The sequence below is a fragment of the Uranotaenia lowii genome, chromosome 2 (genome assembly GCF_029784155.1).
Source record: "Uranotaenia lowii strain MFRU-FL chromosome 2, ASM2978415v1, whole genome shotgun sequence".
Taxonomy (NCBI): Eukaryota; Metazoa; Arthropoda; class Insecta; order Diptera; family Culicidae; genus Uranotaenia; species Uranotaenia lowii.
Window position 1 is genome coordinate 353,813,391 of NC_073692.1, and position 27,345 is coordinate 353,840,735.

Genomic DNA, 27,345 nt, shown 5'->3' on the forward strand with positions numbered 1-27,345 from the left:
ATAAAAAAACACGACTCGCAAAAGAAACAAACAGGGTTAGGTAGAGAAAGGATAAGAGGGCGGATAGAAATTAAAGGATTTCCTTTCAACGAACCGTGCTGCTGCTACTCGCTACCGGTTCACTGAGCCCTGGCATGCGATCCTCGAGCTTAAAGTCAACGCGACCGAGAACGACAACGACAAAGCCAACGACGACATACGATGACAGAAATCTATGGAGAATGAAAAATGGGCGCTTCTCAGACGATAATTCCTGGTTTTGTGGGAGTGCAATTTAGATTTAGGGCTGGTCGGATGGTCGGTTTAACACGAATGATGGGGTGAGTGAGTGCAGGTTATGTTATGCAATGTGAGGTTACGTATAGCTATCTGGTGATTTTAGAATCTTTGCCCTGGCGATAAATGTTGCAAATGGAAAACCTTTTCATCGGCGCTTTTCTAGATTTGGGTCATCGCCTGCACAAACGGAATCAAAAGATCTAGGTGCTAAACAGTGCTCTTCACTTCATGGATTGAACCCCTTTCTAATCTCATATGCATATTTGGAATTCGTTATGATTTATTCAGAAAACACTGTGAAACGTTCTTAATACTTGATAGACGGAATTGAAAAAAACTTTTTAGAGATTTAGACTTTTTATTGGAACATTAACGAAAGTTTTCAGATGCACAGGGAAGGCCCTTATTTGAACAGTTCTTTTCCTTTCTTCAGCTGCTCAAGATACTCCTCGTAGTTTTCCAAATCGTAGATTGGTTTTTCTGAAAACCATAGAAATAGTCAGATTGGTATAAAACGACATTTCAAGTGAATTTAACGTTTTGCCATTTTACAACACCTTTCCCAAGAAACTTGACCAATAGACTGAGTCGATTTGGGGTCGTTTTTGAATTTCTCAAACCCTGGGGACGTAAAAGCTTCGATTTGGTTCAAAACTCATCCATGATTTTTAATAGAATTTTGAAGTAACGTTTACATGAGTTAATTTGAACTTTTAGGTTTGTATGGAAAAATTGAATATTTTGTACTGAAAAATCAACATCGTTCTTGTTTTTTCTGTGAAACCGAGTTTGCTAACGATTTTTTTGCCAACTTATACATCCTCTAAAGGAATTTTTTCGCTGAAAAACTTTGTCCAATACCGTAACTTCGTATCTTATTAGACAAAAAAGTTATAAGCTGTTTAACAGGGGTATGTCTTTTGGCATTGGAAAACAATAAATTCAACTGACCTCACTGCTAATGTCTCGCGAAGTATTGCAGGAAAAGTTGTCATGTAATATTTCGCTAGGCACCCAGCAGTGATGTAAATTCAATCTATTGTTTTTCAATGCCAAAAGACTTGCCCCCAATCAACACCTAATAACTTTTTTGTCCAATAAAAATTTCCTTTAAATAATTTATAAATTGGCACAAATTCCAGTTTCAGGCTAGGTTCCATAGGAGAAGCGAAAATGTTGTTGACTTTCCAGTACAAAATATTCAATTTTCCCATGCAAACCTAAAAGTTCAAATTTATTCATATAAACGTAACTTTTAAATTCTGCAAATAATCATGAAGGAGTTTTGGACCAAAACGAAGGTTTTTAGAACCCAAAGTTTTAAATATTCGAAAATGACCCCAAACCGCCTCAGTCTGCTGACCAGTTTTAACTATTCTAATACTCTGCCAGATTCCTTGGAAAAAGTGTAACATTTTCTCACGAATCTTACCCGTCTTGGCTCCAATTTTTTCCACCCCCAGAGGTCTCAGCTGATCCATGGGATTGGCAACTCGTGGTGGCCAATAGCATTCCTTGATCCTTACGGCACATTCACTGGTCAGTATTTGGGTTCCGAAGCCAACTTCCAGTAGCCTCAGGGCTGCCTCCAGAGTTGTATTCACAGTCCAGGAACGATCTTCCAACGTAACGGTTCCGATTCGGCCATTCGAGTCCACTTCACTTTCCTCTAGAATTTCCCTGATTTTTGGGTAGTAGCTTAAGACCTGTGCAATCGTTAATACAAAAATGGAAAGCTTTAGAACTAACGCCATTGCGAGATAATTTACGATTGAGTTGAAATTTTTGGAGCTGTTAATTGTCGTTTATATTTGTCACGGTTAATGACGTTTGAAAGGCTTTAATTCTGATTGCAGTTTGATTATGTTATTATTTTTCGATTTTTCTTACCGTTGACACAAATTACAGCACTTTTTTGCAATTTAAATCTAATATAAAAACTACCCAATTATTAACAAATTAAAAAAAAAAATTCATATTTATCGTTTGTCAGAAGAATCTTCATAAATAAATGCCAAAAATCTTCCCTACAGGGCGTTGAAAAAAGGTGATAACAAAAACTAGTTTTTTTTAAGAAATTTGATGGAAGTTCATTGCTGAAAAATTATAGTTCTCATGTCAACTAAATTTTTACGGTTTTATCGGTGAAAAGTATCTCCTATAAGTAAGAACATTCAAAAATTTGAAGAACGATAGATGGGTAGAGGAAGATGAAAAGATAATGATAGGTGTTGAAAATGAACGAGTAGAGAATGTTTTAAGTGTTTTCCCCTACGTGATATAAACTTAAGCTTCTTTTAACTTTAAAGGTGGCTCCAGAGAGTTGTAGTAGACTTCATTTTTTTTTTCTAAAAAAAACTTGAAAGGCCATTTCCAAAAATTGATGCGTCGATTAACCCATCTAAATAGTTATGGCATGGAATTGTGTAGGAAGCTGCTTTAAAAATTCTAACAAAGTGCTGTTTACACCAACAAATGGCATCCGAATACATCATTCCGGAAAGCACGTAGAATCCAAGCGCCGCGCGCCGCACCGAGGGGAAATGAGCGAAAGAGCAGCTTGATAGCAACATATTTTCACCAGAAGAGGACACAACTGATTCATGTCTGTCTGTTTGACACGGCTCGTTAGATTCTGCTGTGCTGTTATTCTCCAATATATACTTTTTTTGCTCTCTTTCGACTGCGACAACATCCCACACACGTTCCGGCGTATGGCGCCCGTTGATTTTAAATCCGATTTAGAGATGAAACATATACACTCCCGGGGGAAACGAATGAACTATGGTGATTCAGTGTTGTGGTGGAATTTGGAGAAAAAATTTAAAAAAATATACAAGGAACTAGTTTATAAAGATTTTTCTAAAAAATCTTTCCATTAAAGACTAGATTTTTTTTTTCGATATTCAAAGGTGAACAAATGTCTGGAGAAGCGTTTCCAATATGGTTACAGACAGAAACTACTATCAGACAGACAGACGCTTGGCCAGCCATCGACCCACGAGCACAGGCCGTGTTGCTTAGAGTTCCCACGATTTTCCATTCCATAAAACCAGGAACAGAAACAACGTAGGACACAAGCAGAAAGGGCCGCATACGGCATGTTTAAGGAAGAAATAACATCGACATTATGCCACCCACTCTTTCTTGGGTCGATTAGATCACCCGAAACGGAACCTAAGCCGACGACAACGGAAGAACAAATTGAGGTTTGTAAGGTAAACAAGTGACGATCTCAACGAACGCAACTCCCCAATCAACTTTTCAGGTTCAGGTTTTTGGTTCATCAGTGCTGTTTGTGCTAAGTTGTTATGTTTTTTGCGGGTGTGTGGATGTCTTTGGACCGTACAACACCGAAAATTAGTGAACCATTAGACTCCCGGAAAGCAAGCAACCGGCGGCAGTCAACCCGATCCCAACCTCAGAGGTCTGTTTTTCGGTTGTGCGAATTTGATTTATATTCCACTCAAGTAGTGATTCACCTATTAACGTAAACATGTGTACCTGACCGGGGTTTGCGATACGTGGAAGTGGGTTTATTGGAGCTTGCGGGTGATCAGTGATTTTCAACTGACTTTAAGTTCTGATAAAAAAAAAAGTCAATTTGAAAAAAATTGCATCCATCCAAACATTGAATTTTATTATGAGAGCTAGTATTTTTTTTACTTACCAGTAAATGTAAGCAGCACTCTTATGACTTTCTTCAAACACTGTTGACAAAATTCGTACACTGCAAAAAATCCACATATTAGGCCTATATAGATCTTTGCAATTTGGCTCCCATTTAAAAATTTTATGTCATTCTTTCATTCAGAGTTGTATGCGACACATGGAAGTTATAAATTTTCACATATCGATTTTAGATGCGAAATAAAAACGCCTTAAATTAGGCTTCAAATTGTTATTAAAAATAATATTATTAAAAATTTAGTTTTGGGCGTTTGAAATAAGAGAGCCAATTGTGATTTGTTTTCGTAATGATGAAATTTTCTTTTAAACAAATTAAAAGTTAATTTTCGTTGCAGAACTTTTTTGGTGGCTCATCATCCAAGACATCCGAGGTTCCATTTCCGAATCTAGTGTTCCATGATTGTTGAAGGAATATCCGAAATCCACAACGAAATTAGCTATGAGAAACTGATAGAAAAAAGAAAAACAAATATACGCTTCATGATCATTTTAAGAAAAACAATCTTTAAGAAGTAGTTTATTAAATTTACTAAGCTTTTATGCCTTTATAAGTTCCAAAGAAGTTTTCTTCACCGGCACCTCATGTTATTTTTTACAATCGCAGCCATGTTGAAAGGATGAAATCTTTCGAAGATGACATTTATAAAAGTTATGTGTTTAAGTTAATGAACATCATATTCCAATCCAATAAGGTCTCTAATAAATTATAATAATAATAATATTCCAATCCAATATAAACTAAAACTCAAACATAAATCTTATTTGAGTCATATAGTAGCAGAGTTTTATGAGCTTATGTGTGAAGGAACATAATCCATAAGCGTACATATTTTGCAGTGTACAAAAACAAAAATTACTGCAGTTGGTGCTGTATGCATTATGAAATCTTATAAAATATATAAAAAAATATATAAAATATTATACATTTTCTAACGTTTTCATTTGATTTCCATTAAAAATGAAGTTTCCCCCCCCCCCCCCTATCCCCTTTTCTTAGTAGGTTGAAAATCGCATGTTTTTGTAAATTCAAAAATAACTAGTGAAACCAATATATTTTCTTATTGGCTAATATGCGCATTATTCCCCTGCAAGAATTGACTTTTTCTCCCACATGTTTTTTTTGATACCTCTTTGGTCACCGAGCATCTGGGTAAATTTGGGATGATTTGCTTTTATGCTTGAAAAGAAGTTTGTTTTTAATAATTGGGTTTGCCTATTCTTAAGCTTCATTATTTGCTAACATGAATAGAAGCTAAGTAATTAATGAAAAATGTTAAATCTAGCCATTTCAAATAAAAATCTAAATCCATTGAAGTGTTCAAAAATAGCAGGCTATCTTTTCTAGGGTTTTCAATAAGGTCGGAACAAATTTCAAATCCTTCTTTTGTCACTCGAAGTTAGAACATCGCGAGGGGGGGGGGGGGGGGGGGGACAATAAAAAAATAATGCGAAAAACAAATTGGAATTGGAATAAATTGCTCGAAAGCAAAGTTGCATAGAATATCATTGCACAAAACCTAAAACAAACATTTTTTTATCGAAAAATTCATTAAAATCAAGAATACAAAAGGTGGAATAAGTACCATCTTACAAAATTTGTTTTTTCGTCTTGTAATCTTTTGGATTCTTGAATTTTTTTACATTAAGGGGGGGTAGGGTCTAACACTTTCAAAAAATCGATTTTTTTATTTTTTTATTTTCTTATTGCAAAACATTTCAAGAATGTTGTGTCAAATTTTCAAGTCAATTGAAGCAAAACTGTAGAAATTATAGGCCTCTATCTCCTCCTATCTAATACTGCAAGAAAGCAAGAGCAGAAACTTCAAACGCGTTTTTCTCGAAAGCACATTTTTGAAGTCCGTGGACATCGTCATTTGAAAACTACTTCACCGATTCTTTTCAAATTTGGAACATATTTTCTGCATATAAAATACCAAACCCCAACGATTTTCTTTTTCTTTTTTTTTACTTTGGGGAGATTTAACAGATAAAAAATGGCGGATTTTTTCGTGAAAACTCGTAGTTTTTACTTCAAACAGCCACAAAAATTTCATAAAAGATTTTTGAGTTAAATAATAACGTTGGGGTCCAGAAAAACATCTATTAAAAATATTTTGCTCTGTTTTTTTGACTTCAGATGATTCTGTGCTGAGATACAGTGTCCACCGCAAATCCTGTTTTCTAAAAGGCATCCTCGAAAGTGCTCCGTCACCGGCTCAATTTTTCAATAGTTTTCTACGAAAAAAATACTAAATGTTCTTTTAACAATGCTTTGTATAATGCAAAAAATTTGAATACATTTGTTTGAACGACAGCTCTAGAAAAAAAATCGTGAAAATGATGTTTTTTTACCCGTTGGACCTTACTCCCCCCTTAAGAGAACCATTCTATTTCGCTGTTAATAACTGATATCTTCGTAGTTTGCTTAATGTAAAAAAAATTCTGTGCGCGAAGACTACGATTTGTGTTTTCGCTGCGTTAACTCTAATTTTCCACGTGTTGAGATAATCGATGTAGGAATCTAGTCCGGTTTGATGTTTGGACACTTGTGGTTCAATCACATGTCAAGGATAGTTTATATCCGAGTCGTCGGCAAACAAGACCATCTGTTCTCCTCTGGGATGAGATGGTATATCAGATGTGTAAAGATTGTACAATAGTGGACCGAGGATGCTTCCTTGTGGGACTCCGGCGGAGACAATATATGAAGTCGCATTGAAGTTCTACCACTTAAATAGTTGGTGATGTATACTGGAAAGCCAAATTGGTTCAACTTGTAGAGTTGGCCATCGCTCCAAACGTTATCGAAGGCCTTTTCGATATCCTTCAGAGCCATGACTCCTTCGATCGTTTGAAAATATTGGCAATCCTCTGTAGCTGATGTACTCTAGAATGCCCCCGTCGAAAGCCAGATTGTTCATCTAGGAGGATGTTGTTTTCTACGGTATGCTTGAGCAGTCTGGAGTAAATGATACGTTCAAACCGATTGTTTGTCGACGAGGGACGGCTGATTGGGCGATAGCTAGTCGGCACAGTTGGATCTGTTTCTGGTTTCAAAATTGGTACCAACCTTAGACACCTTCCAAATGGATATTAGCCAATTTAGAGCTAGCGAACGAAGACACCAGTAAATAAGGAGGGTGCTTTGGGTTCAAGGTTTTTAAGCATTCTGATGAAAAGACCAGCTAATCCTGGGGCCTTCATGTTGCGGATATAACGCATGGCCTTCACCATTTCGTCTACGGTGACTTTCCGCTTTTCAGGGAAATTGTTCGGAACGGCTGTGAGGCTAGAAACATACAGTTCTACAGATGCTTCCATAGGACTGACAATGTTTCGACCCAACTCATGAGCAATTAGCTTTTTCATCGATTTTTTACTATCTGCCCTAAGTGAAGGAATCGGCTTTGGTTTATTTTTTAAGATTTTCACAAGTCGTCAGAAGTGTCTAGAGCAAATAAGCAAGTTTTTCAAATCTCTAAATTAATCTTCCTTTGCGGTTGGGGTCTATATGACCCGAACTGTACTTTCTCGATGCGATATCTCAGGAACAATTCAAGCTAGATACATGAGATTTTCTGACTTTTCCTAAAATGAGAAGCTCTAACCGGACCCTAACCGGTTTTTTTTAACCGTAAAGGAAGGTTAAATAATTTTGTTTAGTCTTTTAAAAAGATTTGTTCTAGCTACATTTCCAGTTCTCTGGAACTGACGACGGAAACTATTCCTGATATATACGTTTTGTTTCTTCAGCAAAGTTTTTAAAATAAGAATTGGTTCAGCAAACTCAAGTGGTTTAGAATTGATTCTTATTAAGAAGTGTCGGATATATCATTCCAAATTTTATGCTGATATGAAATATTCTTCAAGAAACCAATTTCAATTTTATGTTGTGTTTTTCTTGGTATTCGAAATGCCCAACTCCTCATCCAAAAAGATGTTGATAAATTACACAAGGCCACAAAATTCACATTTTTCTGAGGTACAAAGAATTTAAGAGCTAGTTTTGATAAATTTTGTTTCTCTGAAACTTTTCAAATAAAAAAAAATGAAATCGTTTTAGATTTCAACAAATTTGTTAAATGAAACAAAACCTTTTCGAAAACTTTCTTCAGGAATGTCAAAAATACTTCTTTTTCCAAGTTTTTAAAAATTTAGAATTGAACTTTTTTAGACCGTTAATCATCATCATCATCAAAATATTCCACCTGAATTGAAATAAAGTAAAATATAAAAAAAATCAGAATGATTTTTTTTCTTTCCTCTAGGTTTGTAGATTGGTTATCCATGATTTTTTTCACGCATAATTTATTCATGTATAAACTTATAAACTCCCTATCACCAAAACGAGAGGTGAAAGACACAATCTGACAAAAGATTCGAGTTCAGAACGCCAAAATCTACCAAATCATTATAAAAACTTGGGCACCAAAATGAATATTGAATTATCATTTAAAATTCTAAAAAAATATATTAACTATTGTAAGACGTTTTTATTGATTTTTTTTCTAGAATGTTTAAAAATTATCTTTTTCATCTTCACAATATATTTTTATTTGGAAAGTTATGCTCTTTTAGTGAGGGAGTTTTAAGATTAAGGAAATTATAGGCAGATAGAAAGTTAATGAATTGATATAGAAAATTATCGAGTAGAATTTGTTTTGACCAATTTCATCTGATATCATGGAATGGAACAAATTTTAATTTCAATAATCTTGGAATGATCTTACTATACAACATAACTTTTTCCGATGAGGCCGATATAATGAATTAACATTATATTTCAATTATCAAATAAGTTTACCAACTGTTGTATACATTTTTTTTAAATTTTCAAATAATTTACCGAGTTTTATGGTCGAACTAATAACATTTTCCTTTAAATATTTTCAATAAGTTTGTCTTTGTTTTTCAACTCTGAATTTTTGTGTATTCAAAACATAATCTTTGGAAAGCCTATAAATCTAAATATTTTTACAAGTAAAACCTTGTTTCTCGCTTTTGTCCTTTCCAAAACCCAATAGTTCAATTGAAATTTCAAACTCTCAACACGCTTGAAAATTTACAAACGTTTCAATTATTTTCAATCATCTTTTCTTAGTTTAGTTTTAATTATCGCACGTATTTATAATCTATTTTGATTGATATTTTTCGGTGAGCGTAGAACAAAATTAAAACGCTGTTTTTAACGTTTTCGGCCTACTAATCTTTCGGGCATCCTCAGAAAAAAAAACTTTTTTGCTGCGAGGATGACCCAAAGATAAGTTGGCCGAAAACGTTTGAAAACAGCATTTTAATTTCGTCTTACGCTCACCTAAAAATATCAATCAAGAAAGATTATATATCATCTTTTCTTAATCTATGATAGGGTGGCCAGAATTTTTTCAGCACGTATACGGGCCGTAAAAATCAGGACTTTTTTACCTGAAAACCTGGCATTCGGGCATTTGATTTAAAAATATATACATAAATATATACTAAACAAAAGTCAAGAAAAAAAACCTGTACAGAGATTTTTTCATCCAAACTCATCTCAAGATTTTAAATCTTAAGGCATCCAAGAACCTTTCATCTATGGTTATTTCTATAAAACTTGCTCAAAACATTTCGTTTTGATGAATAAATAAAAAAGAAATTACAAAACATAAAGGCAATAAAATCCGGGAAACCGAGTCGGACCGGACTTTTCCCAAATTTTGTATTAAATATTCGGGCAAACCCGGATAAAACCGGTCAATCTGGCAACCTTCATCTATGAAAAGTTCGATGATGATTCGAAGTAGCAACTTTAAAGCTTCATTTTTATGCGAAATATTAACTTGAATGGTATTTGCTTTGTGGTTTTAATGTTGACATTAAAACTTGAAATTTATTATTTTTATTTTTATCAGCTTTGAATGTGATCTTTTAAGGAATCACCCATTGTCCAACCTATACTTTTTCAGTAATGATGAATTGATCATGTTGTATTTTTAACAAACAAAGTTATTATTGTGAACTTCAATCAAAAATGAACTTTTTTAGCCTTTTTTTAATAACTGAAATAATTTGAATTTGAGCATTTTATCCCTGACTTCGATCACTAGTTTTCCTTAATCATCAAATCAAATTCAATCATCATCTTTGTGTTTTGAATAAATTTTCTTGACTTCAAGATGGATTTGATTTTTTTTAAATTTGCAATCAGCCATTTAATTGAAAATGAAGAAAAAATGTGTAAATTAATATCAGTAATAAATTACAATTATTGTCAGTTTGCTGAACATTGTTTAAGTATCTAATCTGAAATTTATTTTAAAATTCGGATTTAATATCTTTTTGAATGGAGTGCTGTATTTCATGAATTCTATTTCTGTGCAATGATTCTTATGTTCGAAGCTTTTAATTTTGGTGTAATTCGAAATTTTATTAAGCATTCGTTTTCTGGTGTTTCGAAAAAATTGACTTAAAATTTCTAGTTCAGAATAAGAATCATTATTTTGAATAAATTTATTAATAACTAACCAGAAATTACATTGACTTGAAACTTTGATTCAGATTTATTTCGAACCATATCAGTAAAATTTATTATTTTTTCGAGTTTGTGTGATGGTTACTACTTAAAGTGTACTTATAGTGTGCATTTTTGGTATTATAATTAGCAATGCCAAAAGACATGTCCCCATTCAATAGCTACCTAATAACTGTTTTGTCTAATAACATACAAAGTTACGGTCTTCCACGAAGTTGTTCATCGGTAAATTTCCTTTAGAGAATTCATAAATTAGCAAAAAACAATTCCACAGAAGAAACAAAAATGATATTGATTTTCCAGTACAAAATATTCAATTCTCCCATACAAACCTAAAAAATCAAATTTGCTCATGCAAATGTTACAAAAAATCATGGATGAGTTTTGAACCAACACGAAGCTTTTTAGACCCTAGGGTTTGAGAAATTCAAAAATGATCCCAAATCGACTCAGTCTTCTGTAAGGATTAACAAACAGCATAACTCAAATGTGATACATTTTTATCAAGGAACTTTATTCTACATAATTGTGTACAACACTTCCGATAATTCAGAGATACTAAATTTGTAGAATTTGGTTCAATCGTTTCTTAGATAGAGAATGCCAGGTTTTGGTGTTTTTTGGCTTAGTTTTTTTCACGGTGTGTTAAGATATTTTTGTGTTTAAAAATAGACATTGACCATTGGATGATTATTATTTTATTTGAAATTGAAAAAATTATGCAGTTTAGACATTTCTGGGATGCGTTTTGATGACATACTTAATTGGAAGCATTATTGGTTTCTTTTCTTTTTAGTAGTCATTTCAAGCTTGAGAACCCCTTTTCCTGTCTGAACTCTATTAGATGGACAACAGCCAAACGCATCGCAAGACTGTCGGGGCGCTTCCAGCCATCGAAGCGCCATCCATTCGGAAGAAAGTAAAAGTACTATGGAGCCACACTAGACCAGTGTGTGGGTGGGCGGACATGCGGTGCGGTCTTCGGATAGATTGAATGGATGGATGGTTGGTTGGATTACGCGGTATCGTGGCCAGGAAACCATTGCCATTGGAAGCCGTCGTCCGTTCGTGGCTGGAATAGAATTCCAATTTCTCGAATGCACACACAACACACGTTATGTACCTACCTATCTGTGGCACCGGCAATCGGCTCCCTGATACTAGCCTTCCCTACTAAGAAGCTATGGAGTAACACGGACAAAGCACCTACTACAGTAAAATCAACAAATCCACTGAAAACCAATCGTCCAAAGAGGCGGTTGAGAGTTGGATAAGAGACGGAACAGAATCGAACGACGGTGGAGATTTTCGTTCGATTCCGATCATCGAGTGTGTCGCGCATAACTGATTGGATTTGGTTTAGGAGGTGTTTGGGTTCGGATTGTCGCATCGCAAAGACACGCAAAAGAAAGGAAAATCCCCACACCATGCACGTTAACCATATATGGGGGGTTTGTTGTTTACGTTTGGCTAGACCGAAGAAGCATCAGCAACTGTTTCTGCAGCCACATGAACTCTATACGTTCTTTGCATACTGAAGTTGCTTGCTTGCGGTTAGGTAATGGATTATTTGTGGCACGTAATAACTGCCGCGCGTTTGATGGCAGCGAGAAATGTTCCACTTGAAGACGTGGGAGTTCCAGTTGATACGAGCTTTGCAGCAGAATATTCAAACAAATTCTGTCTCATCTGTTTACTTTCGATGCACCCTTATGTGGGACAAAAGATAAAATTGCAATGCAATATTTTTAAGTCGGAAAAATATCCCTGCGAAAACTAATAACATCTTGGAGTAAACATTCTTAATCGCTTCCGGGGCTGGATAGATTGTGCGGTAAATCGTAACAGATATTACTTTTTTTTTTATTTTACCAGAAGGCTCTAGCGAATGAATACGGAATGCTGGAAGTAAGGATACTATAGACGTTAACATTTTCCTCATGAGAGGGTTACTGTTCATGGAATTCACTTAGAGGTTTCCTAGAAGGAAACGTTCCGAGATACCGTCATAGAAAAACATGAATCCTGTTGTTGGAAGGTTGGATGGTATTTCTCCACTTCTGAATGCTGTTTTTCTGTATGGGAAATCTCTCTCTTCGACCAGGAGGTCAAAGATTTACTAACCGCAACAGCTACATGTGCGCTTGTGAATGGAATCGAAAACAATGGTCAGACGGTAACTAACCACATTGATTGTTTGAATAATTGAAATGTTGCCTAAAGTGTCTTCTGTTTGTTGTTGATGATCACCAAGCCCCCCGTTACAAAATACACGAAAACACTCGAACTTCTATAAAAATTTAGAACTTTTTCTAGCCGATCTACTCATGAATTTACAAAATACACTCCGTGGGAATGTTTATCATACAAAATAATTTATTGAAATTGCAGTTATGTAAATTCAAATTGCAGTCAAATTTTTCCTGATAGATTTTTCCAAAGGCACTACGTAGGACTTCATCTGGCAGTCTAACTTCCTTACCTTCCAACATTGTTTATATTACTTAGTTTAAAACCATAAAAACCCCATTTTTTGGCTGAAAAATTCACAGACGTTTAGTTTTATAATTACATACCACTACACTGCCCCTATTCGCATAACAGTTCCATATGGATAGGAAACGCTAACAATAAGGGACTATTATGCGAATAGGGGCAGTACAGCTCTACAAAATACTTTATCATTTTTTGCAGAAATTTCATATCCACATGGGCTAATTGACTTAAATTCAGTATTTCTTTGGTTACAAATATTGAACATATTCGTCGATTTGTTGTCGTTTTTCTCAACCCCGCTTTTAGACGGGGTTTAGACTTCTTCTCTTTTATTTAGAATCATTTTTTCTTAAAAAAAATCCAGAATTGTGTTGAGCTTTAGACCTAACTGTCAATAGATTTAGATAAAAAAAAAAACATATACAAGAATTTCTGTTTTTTTTAATATCCAAAAATAGGTTTATTTCCAGTTTTGTCATATTTTTAAGCATTTATTAGACCAGAGGTGAGCAACCTTTTGAACCAACGGGCCAATTTAAATTTGAAATACTGTCGGCGGGCCACACATAGGATATTTTGTTGTTGTAATTAGCAGAGCTTCAATAAGGAAAGATAAAACGAATTCGCGTGTTTTAAAACAGAACTTCAACACGTCTTTCTAAGTACCCGATATTGAAAATCACTATAACATCACTAAAGCTATGTAATTTTTTTAAATTCTCTCTATTTTTAATAGTACTTGTTGGCAAACATTCATTCGTACAACTCTCTTGTTAATACAGATGATACTATTCGTCATCACATCCATTAAAAAATCTTCTGGAGCTTACCACAGTGATAACTAAATATGTATGTTAAAAATGTATATCTAACACTAAACGTACCGAAAGGGGTAGAAAGACAATTTTTGGACTTTAAATGACCATAACTCCTATTATAATTGTTATTTCGCTAATTTATTTTCATGACTATTTTTATTTTCAAAATGCACGTATTTTTCATAATTATAATATTTTTAAAGTTTGTAAATTTCGAAAAACGTATGTGGCATCACTATTTAAACCGCCGGAGGTCAAATGACCCCTAACACCTTTTCCGATAAAACTCTCTTGTTTCTCAACGAATTTCTACAAAATTTATAGATTTGGAAAGCTTGTAACGTGATTTGAATATGATTTTTTTTACAATATTCAGCTACAATTATTTATTTAAAAGTTATTCAAAGTCTATAAAAACCAAATCGAACAAACATGCTTCGAGGAAAAGGCTGTGAGTCAGTTATAAAGTGCTCGAGAAAAAAAATCACTTAGTGCTTGAGAAAGTTGAAGTCAGAAGCTATGTGTTGCACATATAGATATGTTTTTTTAAATTTCTTTAGATCATGGCCACAAAAATGTAAAAGTTGTGTCGTGAGAAGTACTTTTTGATGAATCAATCGCCAAAGCTGTTCCAGTCACAACAATTTTATTTTAACAGTGAATTGAAAACTTGACGCAATTTTGTAAAAATCTGTCGAGAAACAAGAGAGTTTTAGTGAAGTTGTCGGTATGGTTAGAGTTAAAGAAATCACCATCTTCTTAGCGTTGGACGTTGAGTTGCTAATTGACTTTGTATGATTTTATTATCACAATTAAGCCTAAATTGTATGAAATAGAATTTAGGCTTAATTGTGATAATAAAATCACAAACTCGGTAAAAAACTCGTTTTCTAAATTGAATTTTTGTATTGGATTATAGTATTCAGATGTTGAGCAAGGTTGTCGAAATCATGCAAAAAATGTTCAACTTCACATATCAACTATCTTCAAAATTACTATCTAGATTCTAGATTTTTTTTCCAGATTTTTACAATTTTTAATCTTATTTAGAAATAAATAGGATAGGATTTCTAAAGCTATATAAAACTTTGGTAAAGTGAATTGCGAATTATAAGTGAAATAACTCAATTTTTCGATGTTTGTTATAAATCGTCAATCAAAATTTTTGGAAAAAGCAACACAGATAGTCGTCAAAAACATTTTAGGTCGGATCACAGACATCTTTTAGTAAAAATTTGTTCGACAACTTTGATGCTGGCTGATTCATGCTGATAAACAAAATATATAAAATCGTTCCCCAGGCTTTATTATTAAACTTTCGTTATTTTCTTCAAAATTCAGAAATAAAAAATATTTCACAAGGTTTTAATTTTTTTTTCAGTATTTGAATGCTAACAGAACAAGCCTTTTGGCCGAATTGGATAAAATTATTCAAAAGTAATTATCCGCTGAGCATATATTTTTTCATACAACTTTATTTTTGCTTGAAAAAAAAAAAAAATAATGACTTCACTGACGAACTTCGAAATTTCTTTGATCATGTGAAGCTTCCGATTTTTTGCTGCTCTTCCGACTCATTTTAATGGTTTTTGCTTTTCAAAGTGGTAGGAATTGAATAATTAGGAAAAATGTATCCTGAATATAAAAAAAACCCAATGTTTCGTAATATTCCATTTATGCCTTGGACTAAACATAATAAATTCCTAAAATGCCATTAAAAAGTTACCGATCTGAATGATTGTGGGGCAAATGCGGATAAGTGCATGTTTAATCAAGTCATATTAATTTTCCTAACAATCCATTGTAGAAAAAAAAAATTAAGGCATAACAATTTGAAAAAAGCTTCGCAGGCCACAAAAAGGGTCTCGCGAGCCGCGCGTTGCTCATCCCTGTCTTAGACAAATCCTTGTCAATTTTTTTTTTTTTTTTTTATTTACATAGTATTCCGTCTCACGACATAACTTGACGAACATAATTCCTAAAATTCACTCGGTTCATAGCAACCGTTCTCCAATTTCTCGGGCACCCCACGTTCGCCAGATCACGCTCCACTTGGTCTAACCACCTCGCTCGTTGCGCCCCCGCTCGTCTTGTTTCTACCGGATTCGTAGCGAACACCTGTTTTGCAGGACAGTCGTCCGGCATTCTCGCAACATGTCCCGCCCAGCGTATCCGGCCAGCCTTCACCACCTTCTGGATACTGGGTTCGCCGTAGAGTCGCGCGAGCTCGTGGTTCGTCCTTCGCCTCCACACTCCGTTCTCCTGTACGCCGCCAAAGATGGTTCTTAACACTCGTCGCTCGAATACTCCGAGTGTACGCAGGTCCTCCTCGAGCAATATCCATGTCTCGTGCCCGTAGAGAACAACCGGTCTAATAAGCGTCGTATACAGGTTACACTTCGTGCGAGGGCTAAGTCTTCTCGACCGCAGTTGCTTGTGGAGTCCATAGTAGGCACGACTTCCGCTGATAATTCGCCTCCGGATCTCACGGCTGGTGTCATTGTCTGCAGTCACCAGTGAGCCGAGATAGACAAAGTCTTCGACTATCTCCAGCTCGTCGCCGTCGATCGTGACCTTGTTATTACTGGACAAGCGGGTTCGGTCGGTCTCGGATCCGCAGGCCAGCATATACTTCGTCTTGGACGTATTAATCATCAACCCAATCCTTCCTGCTTCGCAATCCTTGTCAAACAGTTGTCATTAACTGATTTTGAAACATTCCGCACAAAAAGTAAGTTAAAATAGTGATTGTCTTAGATCTTCAGGCGGTTTTGATTTTTTTTTTATCATAAAGTATGTAACAAATTCCAAACAGTCATGCATAACATAGACGTTCTAATATTTTAAGCATTTATTTTGTCTTTCATAGGTATAACTGCAATATCATTAACAAACGCGTAATATGAATTGAATTTTAATTATTCGTATAACATTTTTCATTTGTTTTTTAATATCTACCACTTCAAAATTCCAAAGGTATGAAAGTGGGTTTGAAAAGTGACACAGAGCCTCTGACCGTGGCGTAGAGGATAGCCTTCAAGTCTTCTAAGCCAGCGGGCATGAGATCGAATCCCGGTCACGGCATACATAGTAAACTTTCTGTGGGTTAGTGATTTAAGCATTTGTAAGAAGCTAGTCATCATATCCTCGAAAGATGAACGCTTAGAGTTAAGAAAAAAAGCAATCTCTTCGAGGAAACATCAAGTTTCATATTGAGATCCTGTATGTGTTTGTGTTCGTTTTAAAATAAAAAAAACCGGTAGGCTACAGATGAACACGGACATATATTTATTTCGATTCAAACTAAGATAAAATTGAATGATTTTTTTTAAATTTTTCGAATTTGGCTAAAAGGCTTATTTCTTGGGCACTCGAATAGCTTTAAAAAAAATTATCCAAATGTGAAACCTTTTTTTAAATCCTAACAGATATGACTTTCTTCATTTAAATGATATTGCCAGGGTGAGATATTTTAGTTTTATCATCGACATGGCTCAGTACCAAAGTTTCCAACAAAAATTCTGAGTGCCTAACAAAACAATACCCGCAATTATGTGATTTGACTCTCAATGTCTGTAATGATAACACTGGGTGACAGCCAAAAAATAGTCTGGGGTTTCTCAGCTGATTTAGACTAATTTTTGTGTCCTGAGTTAGAATATCAGGTCAACTTTTTGAGATACAGTATTCTATAATCCTGACCTGATTGAACAAAACCATGGTCATTTTCGGACTCAGGGCGTCAATATTAGTCTAATTCAGTTGGAAAACCCTGAACTATTTTCAAAAAATCTTTTTTTTGTTACTCAGTGTAATATATATCTAATGCTTTTTTAATGAATTTATCGAAAATCATGACAAACATCAACAAATTGAGTCGTTAGACTTTGTAGATTTACATTACCAATATCATAAGATTTTAAATAAAACAGCGTTAGAAAACCAATCCCAGTAAATTGAATAAAAAAAATCCGTGAAAAATGTCCATATTTTCAAGCATTAAGAACGTCAACTTTAACCTCTTTGGCGGTTTGATTAAAAGTCGGTGGTATTATTTTTTTTAAGTGAATTTAACAACGCTGCTCAGTATTGAACTCAATTCAATTTCCATATACAGAATTTCAAATTAAGAAACAGTTTATTAACAGTTCTGTCAATTATCAATAAGTGTTATCTTGAGTGCTGGAAAGATTTAGAATTTGAATTGGCCCCTTTGGTTGAAAAGGTTGCTCAACCCTGATTTGAACTATCTCGTTATCAGTCCACTATTTTCTAAGCAACGAGACAATTGCTCGAAAGATTTTGGAGTTTCAAGATTCACATCAATCATATCGTTCCAGATCGTTTCACAATATTAAATCAAATTAAATGTAATGGTCCAGTTTCAGATTTGATAAAAAAAAAGTTGATTGAGTCTACATTAAAGAATATTATTAACTACATAAGATAATCATATTTTTGTGCACATATTTTAATAACTGATTTTAAAGGTTGTGGCATCATGAAATTTTGTTGAAGGCTGCATAAGTCATTTCGGTATGAAATTTTTTTGAAATTTCCTCAGATCCTTCGTGTTTTTAGAACTGAATAAAATCCAAACTAAATCTTATCTTACTATTTCTCTGGAGTCAAAATTACTGGCAGTCATCGAGAAAATTAATCATAGATTAAACCTTAATTTTCAATATTTTGTAACATTTTAGAGTTGTATAAAAAGAGTGCACAAATTTATTTAATAAACTTTTAACCCATTTTCAAATGTCAGCAAAAGTCAGCCAAAATCAGCTCTTTTTTTTTTGCAACTCCGAAAAATGTGAATTTTGTTGCCTTGTCTTATCAGAAACTGAACCTTTATTTCATGATTTTTCAATTATTTCTTAAAAATTATTTTGTAAAATGGAAATAATGTGTTTTTTATGGATTAAAAAACAATTGTTTAACTTATTCGTACATTATTTGTTGCAAATTTATTACAATTGAAAACGAAGGGTTGAAATTTCCTTTCGTTCGTTTCAAATAAATAAATTTGAAAATCTAGAATGAGCGCTTAAAATTCAAAAGCAAATCATGGGATGTAGTAGGCCGTGCGAACGGGGGGGGGGGGGGGTGTTGGTTTAGGGGTTTAACCCCCCCCCCCCCCCCCATGGAGATTTTTTTCAAGTAAAATTTTCAACGTAGTAAATGGAAATTACTAAATTTTTCTCGCCTGATTCTTAACTCTCCTTAGATTTGAGAAATTTCATTTTACGAAATTACATATATGCTGTTCACGAATTTAAACTAATTTTAATTGTTATTTTCGATTTGCAATTCAATTAACATTTTGTATTCAAACTCTTAACTTGATATTCAAAAACACTACCTCGTCCTTAAAATCGGTTTTTATTAAGAAGTGTAACGAAACAAATTCAGAGTTTGAAACCATCAATTTTGACATCAAAATTGATTCATCGAATACTAATTTAATCAACAAGTTGGAAGCCATTATGGTCATCAGAATTAGCAAAGCAAAATGTAAAACTTTGTTACCTTCACTTTATTACTAAAAAATTTGATTGAAAAAACATCATGCTGATATGAAATATTCTTCAAGAAATTTTAGATCATGCATCATCATCTTTAAATATTATTTGTTAATTGAATTAAATGAATAATAAACAAATTCAGAATCAGATATTTCTTAACCTTTGATTCATAATTTCATTAGTTATCAAAGATTGATTTCATCTTAAATTAATATTTTAAAATAAGCTTATAAACTCCATTTCATTATACGCAACGTGATAGACAAAATTTGACAAATAAAACGAGTTCATCTCGCTTAAACCTACCAAATATTTTTACAAGCTATTTTATTTCCCAATACTAAATTTTTGTCTACTCATAAACATAATTTTCTTGGAAGCCTTTGAAACTAAATTTGTAATAAGAAAAATAAAGTTTCCACCTTCTGTCCTTTCCATGACCCAATATTCCAATTGAAACAATATTCAGAGCTAGAAATTTTAAATTTTAAAACCTTAGATTCAAAATTTATAAACTTATAAATTTATAAATTTTATCTCTTTAATTTCCTTTTAAATTACTTTTTCAATCAATCATGATTTTTATTTTAACTTAAGTAAGTTCGAAAATGATTTGAAGTAGCGAATTAAAAGTTGAATGCCCAATGTTAACTAAATTTGTATGAACGTTGTGCTTTCAATATTTACAACAAAACTTGGAATTCATTTTTTTCAATTTCTTATTGATCATTTCCCAATCTGTAATTTGTCAGTTTAATTGAACATGTTGTATTAAAATTATATAAAGTTATTATTTTGAACTTCAAAACTTGTTTTATATTAGTAACTGGAAGAATATATATAGAAAAGGGCTTTTATTTGACTTTGATCACCGGCAGTCTTGAAATAAAAAAAAAAATTTCTTCTTTTTTCAAATAAATTCAAATTATCAACTATTGAATAAATTCTCCTAAGTTTAAAATGTTTTTTTTCCTAATCGAGAAACCACATTGAAAATTGCGATTAATTTTCTTTTCAAATTCAAGGTAGTACAGCGAAATATTTTAATCAATCATTCGACTAAAAATAAAGAAAAAAAATTTTAAATAAAATCAATAGTTAAATAACAATCATTATCATTTTTATAACAATTTTTATCTTGATTAATTTTTAACCTGATCTAACATTTATTTGAGAAATCATTTTTTTTTAAATCTGGTGTTATATTTTAGGTATTCTATTTAATTCTTGTGCCTGAAGTTTTATTCGAAATTTTGATTTTCATTTTTTTCTGGTGTTTCGGAAATATTGATTTCAAATTTGAAAACTTGACTGCTTAGAATTCAATTTTAAGCAAATTTCTGGTTCAGAATAAGGAACATCATTTTGGTACATGAATAACTTACTGGAAATAGCATTGATTTGAAACATTCATAATTCCAAAAAAAGATTTAATTTCTTCTCTAATCTCGAAATTTTTCAAAATACATCTGATTTAGTTCAATGATATCAAATTTGAGAAGGGGCAGTACGTCACACCCTCTCCCGTAGCTCTTTCAAAATGATGATTTTTTTACAAAATATTAAATATCTTTTTATTGGTAAATTTTTGTCAAAATTTGTCAAATCACCCTACCCCAGAGCGAAATCTTGGACGCCACTCGTTTTGCAACATATTTTTTTTTATTTAAAAAATTTTAGTAGTAAGCAATTCTAAACCTGTTCAAGAACTGTGGACCTCAACGTTTTGTAAATGTTTGAGTTCTTTCCTCCATCTTTGGAATCCAACATAGATTTCCGCTACCCTGCAGCGAAATTATCATTGCTAACTCGAGTATGCGAAACATTTGGATTGCATATTACTTAAGGTTGCCAGATTGCCTGGTTTTATCTGGGTTCGCCCGGGTATTTAAAACAAAATTTGACATGTCCAGTCCGGCCCGGTCTCCCGGATCCCATTAAAAAAAGCCCGGATTGGCCCGGATTTATTCACTTCATTTGCCTAAACAAACCAGTTCTTATTTTTTTTTATTTATGCGTCCAAAACAAAATTTTATGAGCAGAATACAATTTAGAAACTCCTGATGGAAAATTTTTTTTTTCAAGTTTTTTCCTTGGTTTGTGTTGTGTAACCTGGATTTTGACCAAATTTGCCCGGATATTGTCCGGATTTTTGGTCGAAAATTTGGAATCAAATGCCCGGATTTTGCCAGCTTTTTGAATAAAATATCAGAGCTCGAGTTCTTTTGAAAATTACCCTATTTTTTTCTCTTCTGAGGGAGTTATGTTGCGAGACAAGTGAGGTGACTTGCTGAAATTCTTCTCATAGCTTCTGTTATAGCTCCAGGCCTTGGGGTCGTTCACTAATTACGTAAGCACGATTTTGGAAATCTCACGTTTCAAAATATAAAAAAAGTGAAACCTGTGCCTTCATATGTCAAACACTGAATCATTTGACGCCAAAAACTGGTTGTCGAAAACTAGAGCACATAAAAGTCCATTTTTAATAGATTTAATAGGTGATCAAATGTTCGTTTGTTGATTGAGTAATAAACGAAAAATGGGTTTACGAGGAAAAATTATATGAAGACCTTCGAAAACCCTTCTCTTGTAGTTTGAAATTAATTTAAAAATATTTTTGAAATTCCGTAGGAAATGTCCAAACATGACAATTTCCTCGTCAATGTGCTGGAATTCCCGGTTTTTCCTAGTTTTCGAGTGAGGCAATCAAATTCCAAAGGTTTTACCAATTCGCCAGCAACCCTGCTGAAAATGTAATTTAGAACTAATGGATTTATCGGCAGTTTATTAACACTTCTAGAGTTCTTCCTTGTTTTCAATCATTTGAAAAAATCATTGAATTATTTTTACAACTTATTTTTATTAGGAAAAAAATGTATCATTCTTTCATTTTCTCTTCTTTTCCACAGATCACTGACAGCAACCAACCAGCTCGAAACCGTTTTATCGCCACCGCTGTTGTTCTCCTCGACCCAATAAGAAACGCACATCACAAGCAGCTGATCCGTTCCGAAGAGACCTGGTCACATACCCGAAAAATAAAAATCACCCAACGACGAATCAATTAAGATGTTCCCAAGCATGTCTTCTGCGACGTCGTCTTCGGTCACAAATCTCTCAAATCAGGCACCGCTACTGCTTCCGACGTCCTCCCGGAACCATCGCCGGACACCTTCGGAACGCAGTACCTAAATTGGGTGAATCTTCCTCTTCTAAACATAAGAGCAACGAAGAAGTGCGATTTCGCGATCACCTCAAAGCACCCAAACGGCCAAGTGCTAATGTAATTAGTAAACTTCCCGAAGCCAATACTGGCCCACGAGGCGTACGGTACGTTTTGGGTGATCTTCACGACGAAGCTCGCTGAGGCGTAACTGTTAAGCCGAAATTTCGCGCCTCGATCGCGTCTCTCCAAGCCACACTGGAACTGGAGCAGCAAACGCATCGTCATTAGCACCACACCACATCACATCACAGAAAGGCGTCGAAGATCCACAATAGAAAAAAAATAAAGCGCGAGAAATTTCGAACCGACAACGGCACCCATTGATCTTCACCAGCATCGACTGAAGGAAAAACTTTACGCCCGAAGATCCGAGGTTGAGGCGCTTCGACGCATCGACGTAATCGCGCGCACCAAACGAGGGAAATCATTGCTGGCGTCGTCAAATCGACGCGCACCAATCTCATCGCAAAAAAAAAAACAACATTAAGAGCAAAAGCAGCAAAAACAGCAGAAACGGTACTGGCGTCGCCGTCGTCTCTGGCCAAAAGTTGAGCTTCGATATCGCCAAAATGGAGCACTCGGATTTAGTTTCCGAGATGGCTCAGATCGAGCATCTGTCGACGCAGGACCGGCTGCACCTGGCGCGGATGTAAGTTTTGCTTGTTTTGGGGGGTTCTTCCGAATTTCGCGTCGCGGTGGGACCTCTTTCGAAAAACAATAAAAAAAACGAATGAAAAAAGGGGACACAACGCAGGAGGTGCTGCTGCAACGATCCGGGAAAATCCGCTGAGATTTTCGGGGAAGACCCGTTGCTGCGTTTACTTAAGTGTGTGTGTTTTTGTGCTCTTTCTTGTTTTTAATTTCTCAAAACCGAAGGAAAAGTACCGACCTTCCAAAGCAATGAATGGGTGAATCAGTGATCTTGGTGAAATTTTTCAAACCTTAGAGGAGAAGGCAAATGGAAAAAGAAGTTAAATTTATGATCGATATCGCGCCGCCGCCGAAAGTGTTTCATTTATATGGTTCAATTCGATAGCTATAGCGATCGTGATCATCATCAACAACCGATGAAGATGTGAAGATTGGAAAGATTGGAGTTTTACTCGCGAACATCTTTATTGGGGCCCTCGTCTGGATTGGTTTGCTGCTGGAATTAGTTCGACCGGAAGATGATTGATGGATGATGTTCTTGGTTTTTGGAAAAGCAGTTTTAATTGGGATCTTTAGCATGATACGGATAAGTTTGATATTAATCTACGTGAATTTCAATCAAATGATTGAATCATGAGTAATCCTCACTACGGTAAGATCTTTATTTGAAATTTCAACAGCAGCTGGTTCGAGGAATAATTGGCGCTTTAAAAGCCTTAACTGCAACTGAACTGAATCGCTAAAAACGATTTGTAACATTCTAAAAGATTATTTGATTCTTAGCCTTTACCAAATAAGATCAGAATTCATATTAACTTGTTAACATTTTGACCTCAGGATTCAGCTTTAAGGTTTTGTTGAAAACAATAATAATCACAAATGCAATAAATCTTCACGAAGAAAATGATCTCCAAAATCGGTTTAGCTAAAATACCTCAGGATCGATCTATGTTTATTGAATAAAATCAGAAATGATCGAATAAAAAATAAACCGACTAAATCGATCTTTTCTTGGTTCCAGTATCGATACCTGAAATTCGAAAATCTTAAGTTGAAAAATAAATTCTTTAAAGAGCGGTGGAAGATCGACCAATTCTAGTCAGTGAGCAGCAAGCAAAATTTGATATACAAATTAAAAATATTCAATCACATTTAACGAAATGCCAAAAGCGAGATAAAATTCTTAAAATTGAACTAAAGTTATAAATAGAAGGTCTTTTACATGATTCTAGTCAATTCAGAAACTTCTGATCTAGATATAAAAAAAAATCAATTTTCAATTTTTTCTAACTCAAAATTCAATTAACGAAAGATTTCGGCTTTCGTCAGTAGAATTGAATTTATAATCCAGTTTTGGATACATGATTATCGTAAAAAAAAAACTACCAATTCCGTTTAAAAACTGCAAGTGAATGTTTTTGCATTGAATTTGTTTAAAATAAGGATTCCTTTCTCAAATTCAAGCTAAACTTGATGTCTTTAGATGATGATTATAGATCTAAAATTCACAATCAAGCTTCTGGATTGGGAAAAAATATTTACAATTCTCACCTTGAATTGGACTTCAAACTCTGAGTGCAAATTTAATCAAGACATAAGTTCAGCCTCAGGCGGACAGGGCTAAAATTTTGAGCTCATCATTAGATTCGAAACTCATTTATGAATGTGAAACTTATTATGAGTGACTTAAAATTAATTTTAGTTCTTAGATTGAAAAACGTTATTGAATTCCAGATTTAGGGTTCATGGAATTAGGATCAGAAAGTAAGAATTAAGAAACAGCAAAATTTAAGTCGAGTTTCCTACATATATAGGTGTTAAAAATTTAAATGAAGAATTTTGTTTAATCTTCTTACTACTTACTTAAAACTAACATTCTAAAAATAGCGTTAGAACCAGTGTTCATGAGTTGTTCAGTTGTAAAACATTCTTTTATTTCATAATCGATAAGAAATAGAATAAAATTCAGAATAAAATTTTCAAATTTAATTTTTTAAATTTTATCATCATTTAACAAGGCATTTAAATAATTTTTATTGTAAAAAAATTTCAATAAAAAAGATTCGTTTTACTTCAGAAATTCAAGAGAGAAAATTATTTAAAAAAATCGAGAAGTACATCGAAGTTACCAAATTAATTTACGAACTCTGAAAACGCGTATTTAAAATTTAAAAAGTGAGTTAAAGGAAGAAATAAAAAATGCTTTAATTCGCTTCGTAAATTGCGAGCTTTACATGCCTTTTTTGTAAAAATAGATTTCATAACCCTATGACTTCAAGTTGCTGTGAATCAGAATTCGGTGAAATATTTTAATTAATTAATTTTCTTTTTTCAAAACCTGAGCATTGAAATCTTGACAAATGTTACAAAACAAAAATTTAAAATTTAATCATATAATGCAAAGTAGATAATCAAATACATTTCAGGTAACAGATAACTTGAAACAGATGTTAGATATATGGAAATTTGGTCAAAAAAAAAATTGAAACATTGAAAAATTGTGAAATTTTATACCATGGGAAGCGTTGTTTGAAATCACTGCAAATAATGATGTGTCATTTCTGCAAACTTGTTATAAGGTGGAGAAAATTTTAAAAAGAGTTTGGAGGAGAAGGAGAAAGTCAATTAATTAAATCTGTTTAAAATAGTTAAACATTAAAAAAAAATCTTCGGTGCACTTTTCTTGGGGTCAATCGAAAAAGGACATAACTTTGTCTACGATGTTCTGTAAACGAAAAAAAATGAAGTACGAAAAAATTACATAGTTAAATTCAACCCAGAGGATATTCGCTTTCAGCTTTCGCTTGAAATCAAAAAATAAAAACTGAATTATTACGATGATTTTTGCCCTTAGAGGTAGGCACTACAATTAATATTTCTTCGAATATAAGTAAAGGCAATTACAGGGGAAATGAATGAACGAAAAATATCTGCAAATCAAAAAACTACGCATTGATCCACGTTCAATATGATGAACTTAAATGAACGTATTCCTCGATTAGAAAGCCACTTAAATATTTTTGGCGGCATCTTTTGTTTAAATTATTTGAAATGGAAATTCTAATTTTATATTAGTGTAGTATTTTTATTATAATTTTTTTTCAAAGATTTATAATCTTAACTTAAAATCAGGATTCAGAATATGAATTAAAAAAAAACTCCAAATTCATTGTTTATTATTTATGATTCAATTTAGAAATTATTTTATGGATTCATAACTCTGTGTTTTGAATTCTTCAGATTTTATAACTTATTATTTCATTTTTTATTTATATGATTGATTTCATGAGGCCAGTTATAGATATACTAGGTTCAACCATAATAGTATAGTTGATTTAATTATGGATATGATAGATTCAATGATATTTTTATGATTGATTTCATGAGGCAAATTATCGGTATAGTAGATTCAACTATAAGTACACTGCCGGCCAAAAGTTTGGGATCACCCACTAAAAAACATGCAAATTTTGATCGTTCATATCTCAGCCGTCTTAGGACATATTGCAAATCTTCTGATCTCATTTGAAAGATAATGAGCAATAGCTATCTCGGAAGTATTTTGCCCAAATATAATGTTTTAGTTTTGAACTTAAAACTTAACCTAAAGTTATAACATTTTCAAAAAATTGCACTCAATATTCAAAGCCGATCATCTCGGGATAGGGTGGACCAAATCTCAAAATTTGAGTGGCATTAGAATTCCTGTTCTTTACTTCTCAAAACACAATCAAAAAATTTTGTGAAAAAATTCAAGAATGTATTTTAAATTAATAAAATAGACACTTGAGTTATCGTCCAAAAGTTTGGGATCACCTCTTTGTATGGTGAGTTTGGGATCATTCTTATAAAAACATGCAAATTTATTTTCTTCATATCTTTCTCATATAAAATCGTATTGCATATCTGAAGGGTTCATTTGGAAGCTTAGGAATTGTTGTTTTTAATAAATTCATTCAAAAATTATATTTTAAGGTGAGAACTATAAAAAAATCTGGGAACTTTCCAAAAAACAATTAATTTCAGGTGTTTTTTTTATGGTTATCACTTCAAAATATAATTTTTCAATTAATTTATTTAAAAACAACAATTCCTTAGCTTCCAAATGAACCCTTCAGATCTGCAATACGATGTTAGATGAGAAAGATA

The 27,345-nt window shown here is 33.5% G+C and overlaps 1 protein-coding gene and 1 long non-coding RNA gene across 3 annotated transcripts in view; one reads left to right on the plus strand and one right to left on the minus strand.

Annotated features, from left to right (window-relative positions):
* Positions 1-23,785, plus strand: part of LOC129748381 (uncharacterized) — a 133,175-nt gene extending 109,390 nt beyond the window's left edge. The window contains exon 4 of one of the 2 annotated variants that reach the window (XR_008737715.1): positions 22,229-23,785. This is a non-coding gene — a long non-coding RNA (uncharacterized LOC129748381). The remainder of the gene's footprint in view (positions 1-22,228) is intronic. The other variant, XR_008737714.1, reaches the window with a different exon arrangement.
* LOC129748380 (uncharacterized) lies at positions 668-2,040 on the minus strand. The gene is made up of 2 exons (XM_055742985.1): positions 1,712-2,040; positions 668-759 (listed from the first exon to the last, which is right to left on the minus strand). Exons 1-2 carry the CDS (start codon positions 2,031-2,033, stop codon positions 683-685), a joined length of 399 nt encoding a protein of 132 aa, XP_055598960.1. The 5' UTR covers positions 2,034-2,040; the 3' UTR covers positions 668-682.
* Positions 23,786-27,345: the final 3,560 nt, after the last annotated feature.

What these genes read in the sequence shown, in the direction of transcription:
- LOC129748380 (XM_055742985.1), bottom strand. Translation starts at nt 2,033, where the DNA reads ATGGCGTTAGTTCTAAAGCTTTCCATTTTTGTATTAACGATTGCACAG. An exon ending in AAAAATTGGAGCCAAGACGG is followed by an intron (nt 760 to 1,711) that starts GTAAGATTCGTG and finishes TATGGTTTTCAG; the next exon opens with AAAAACCAATCTACGATTTG.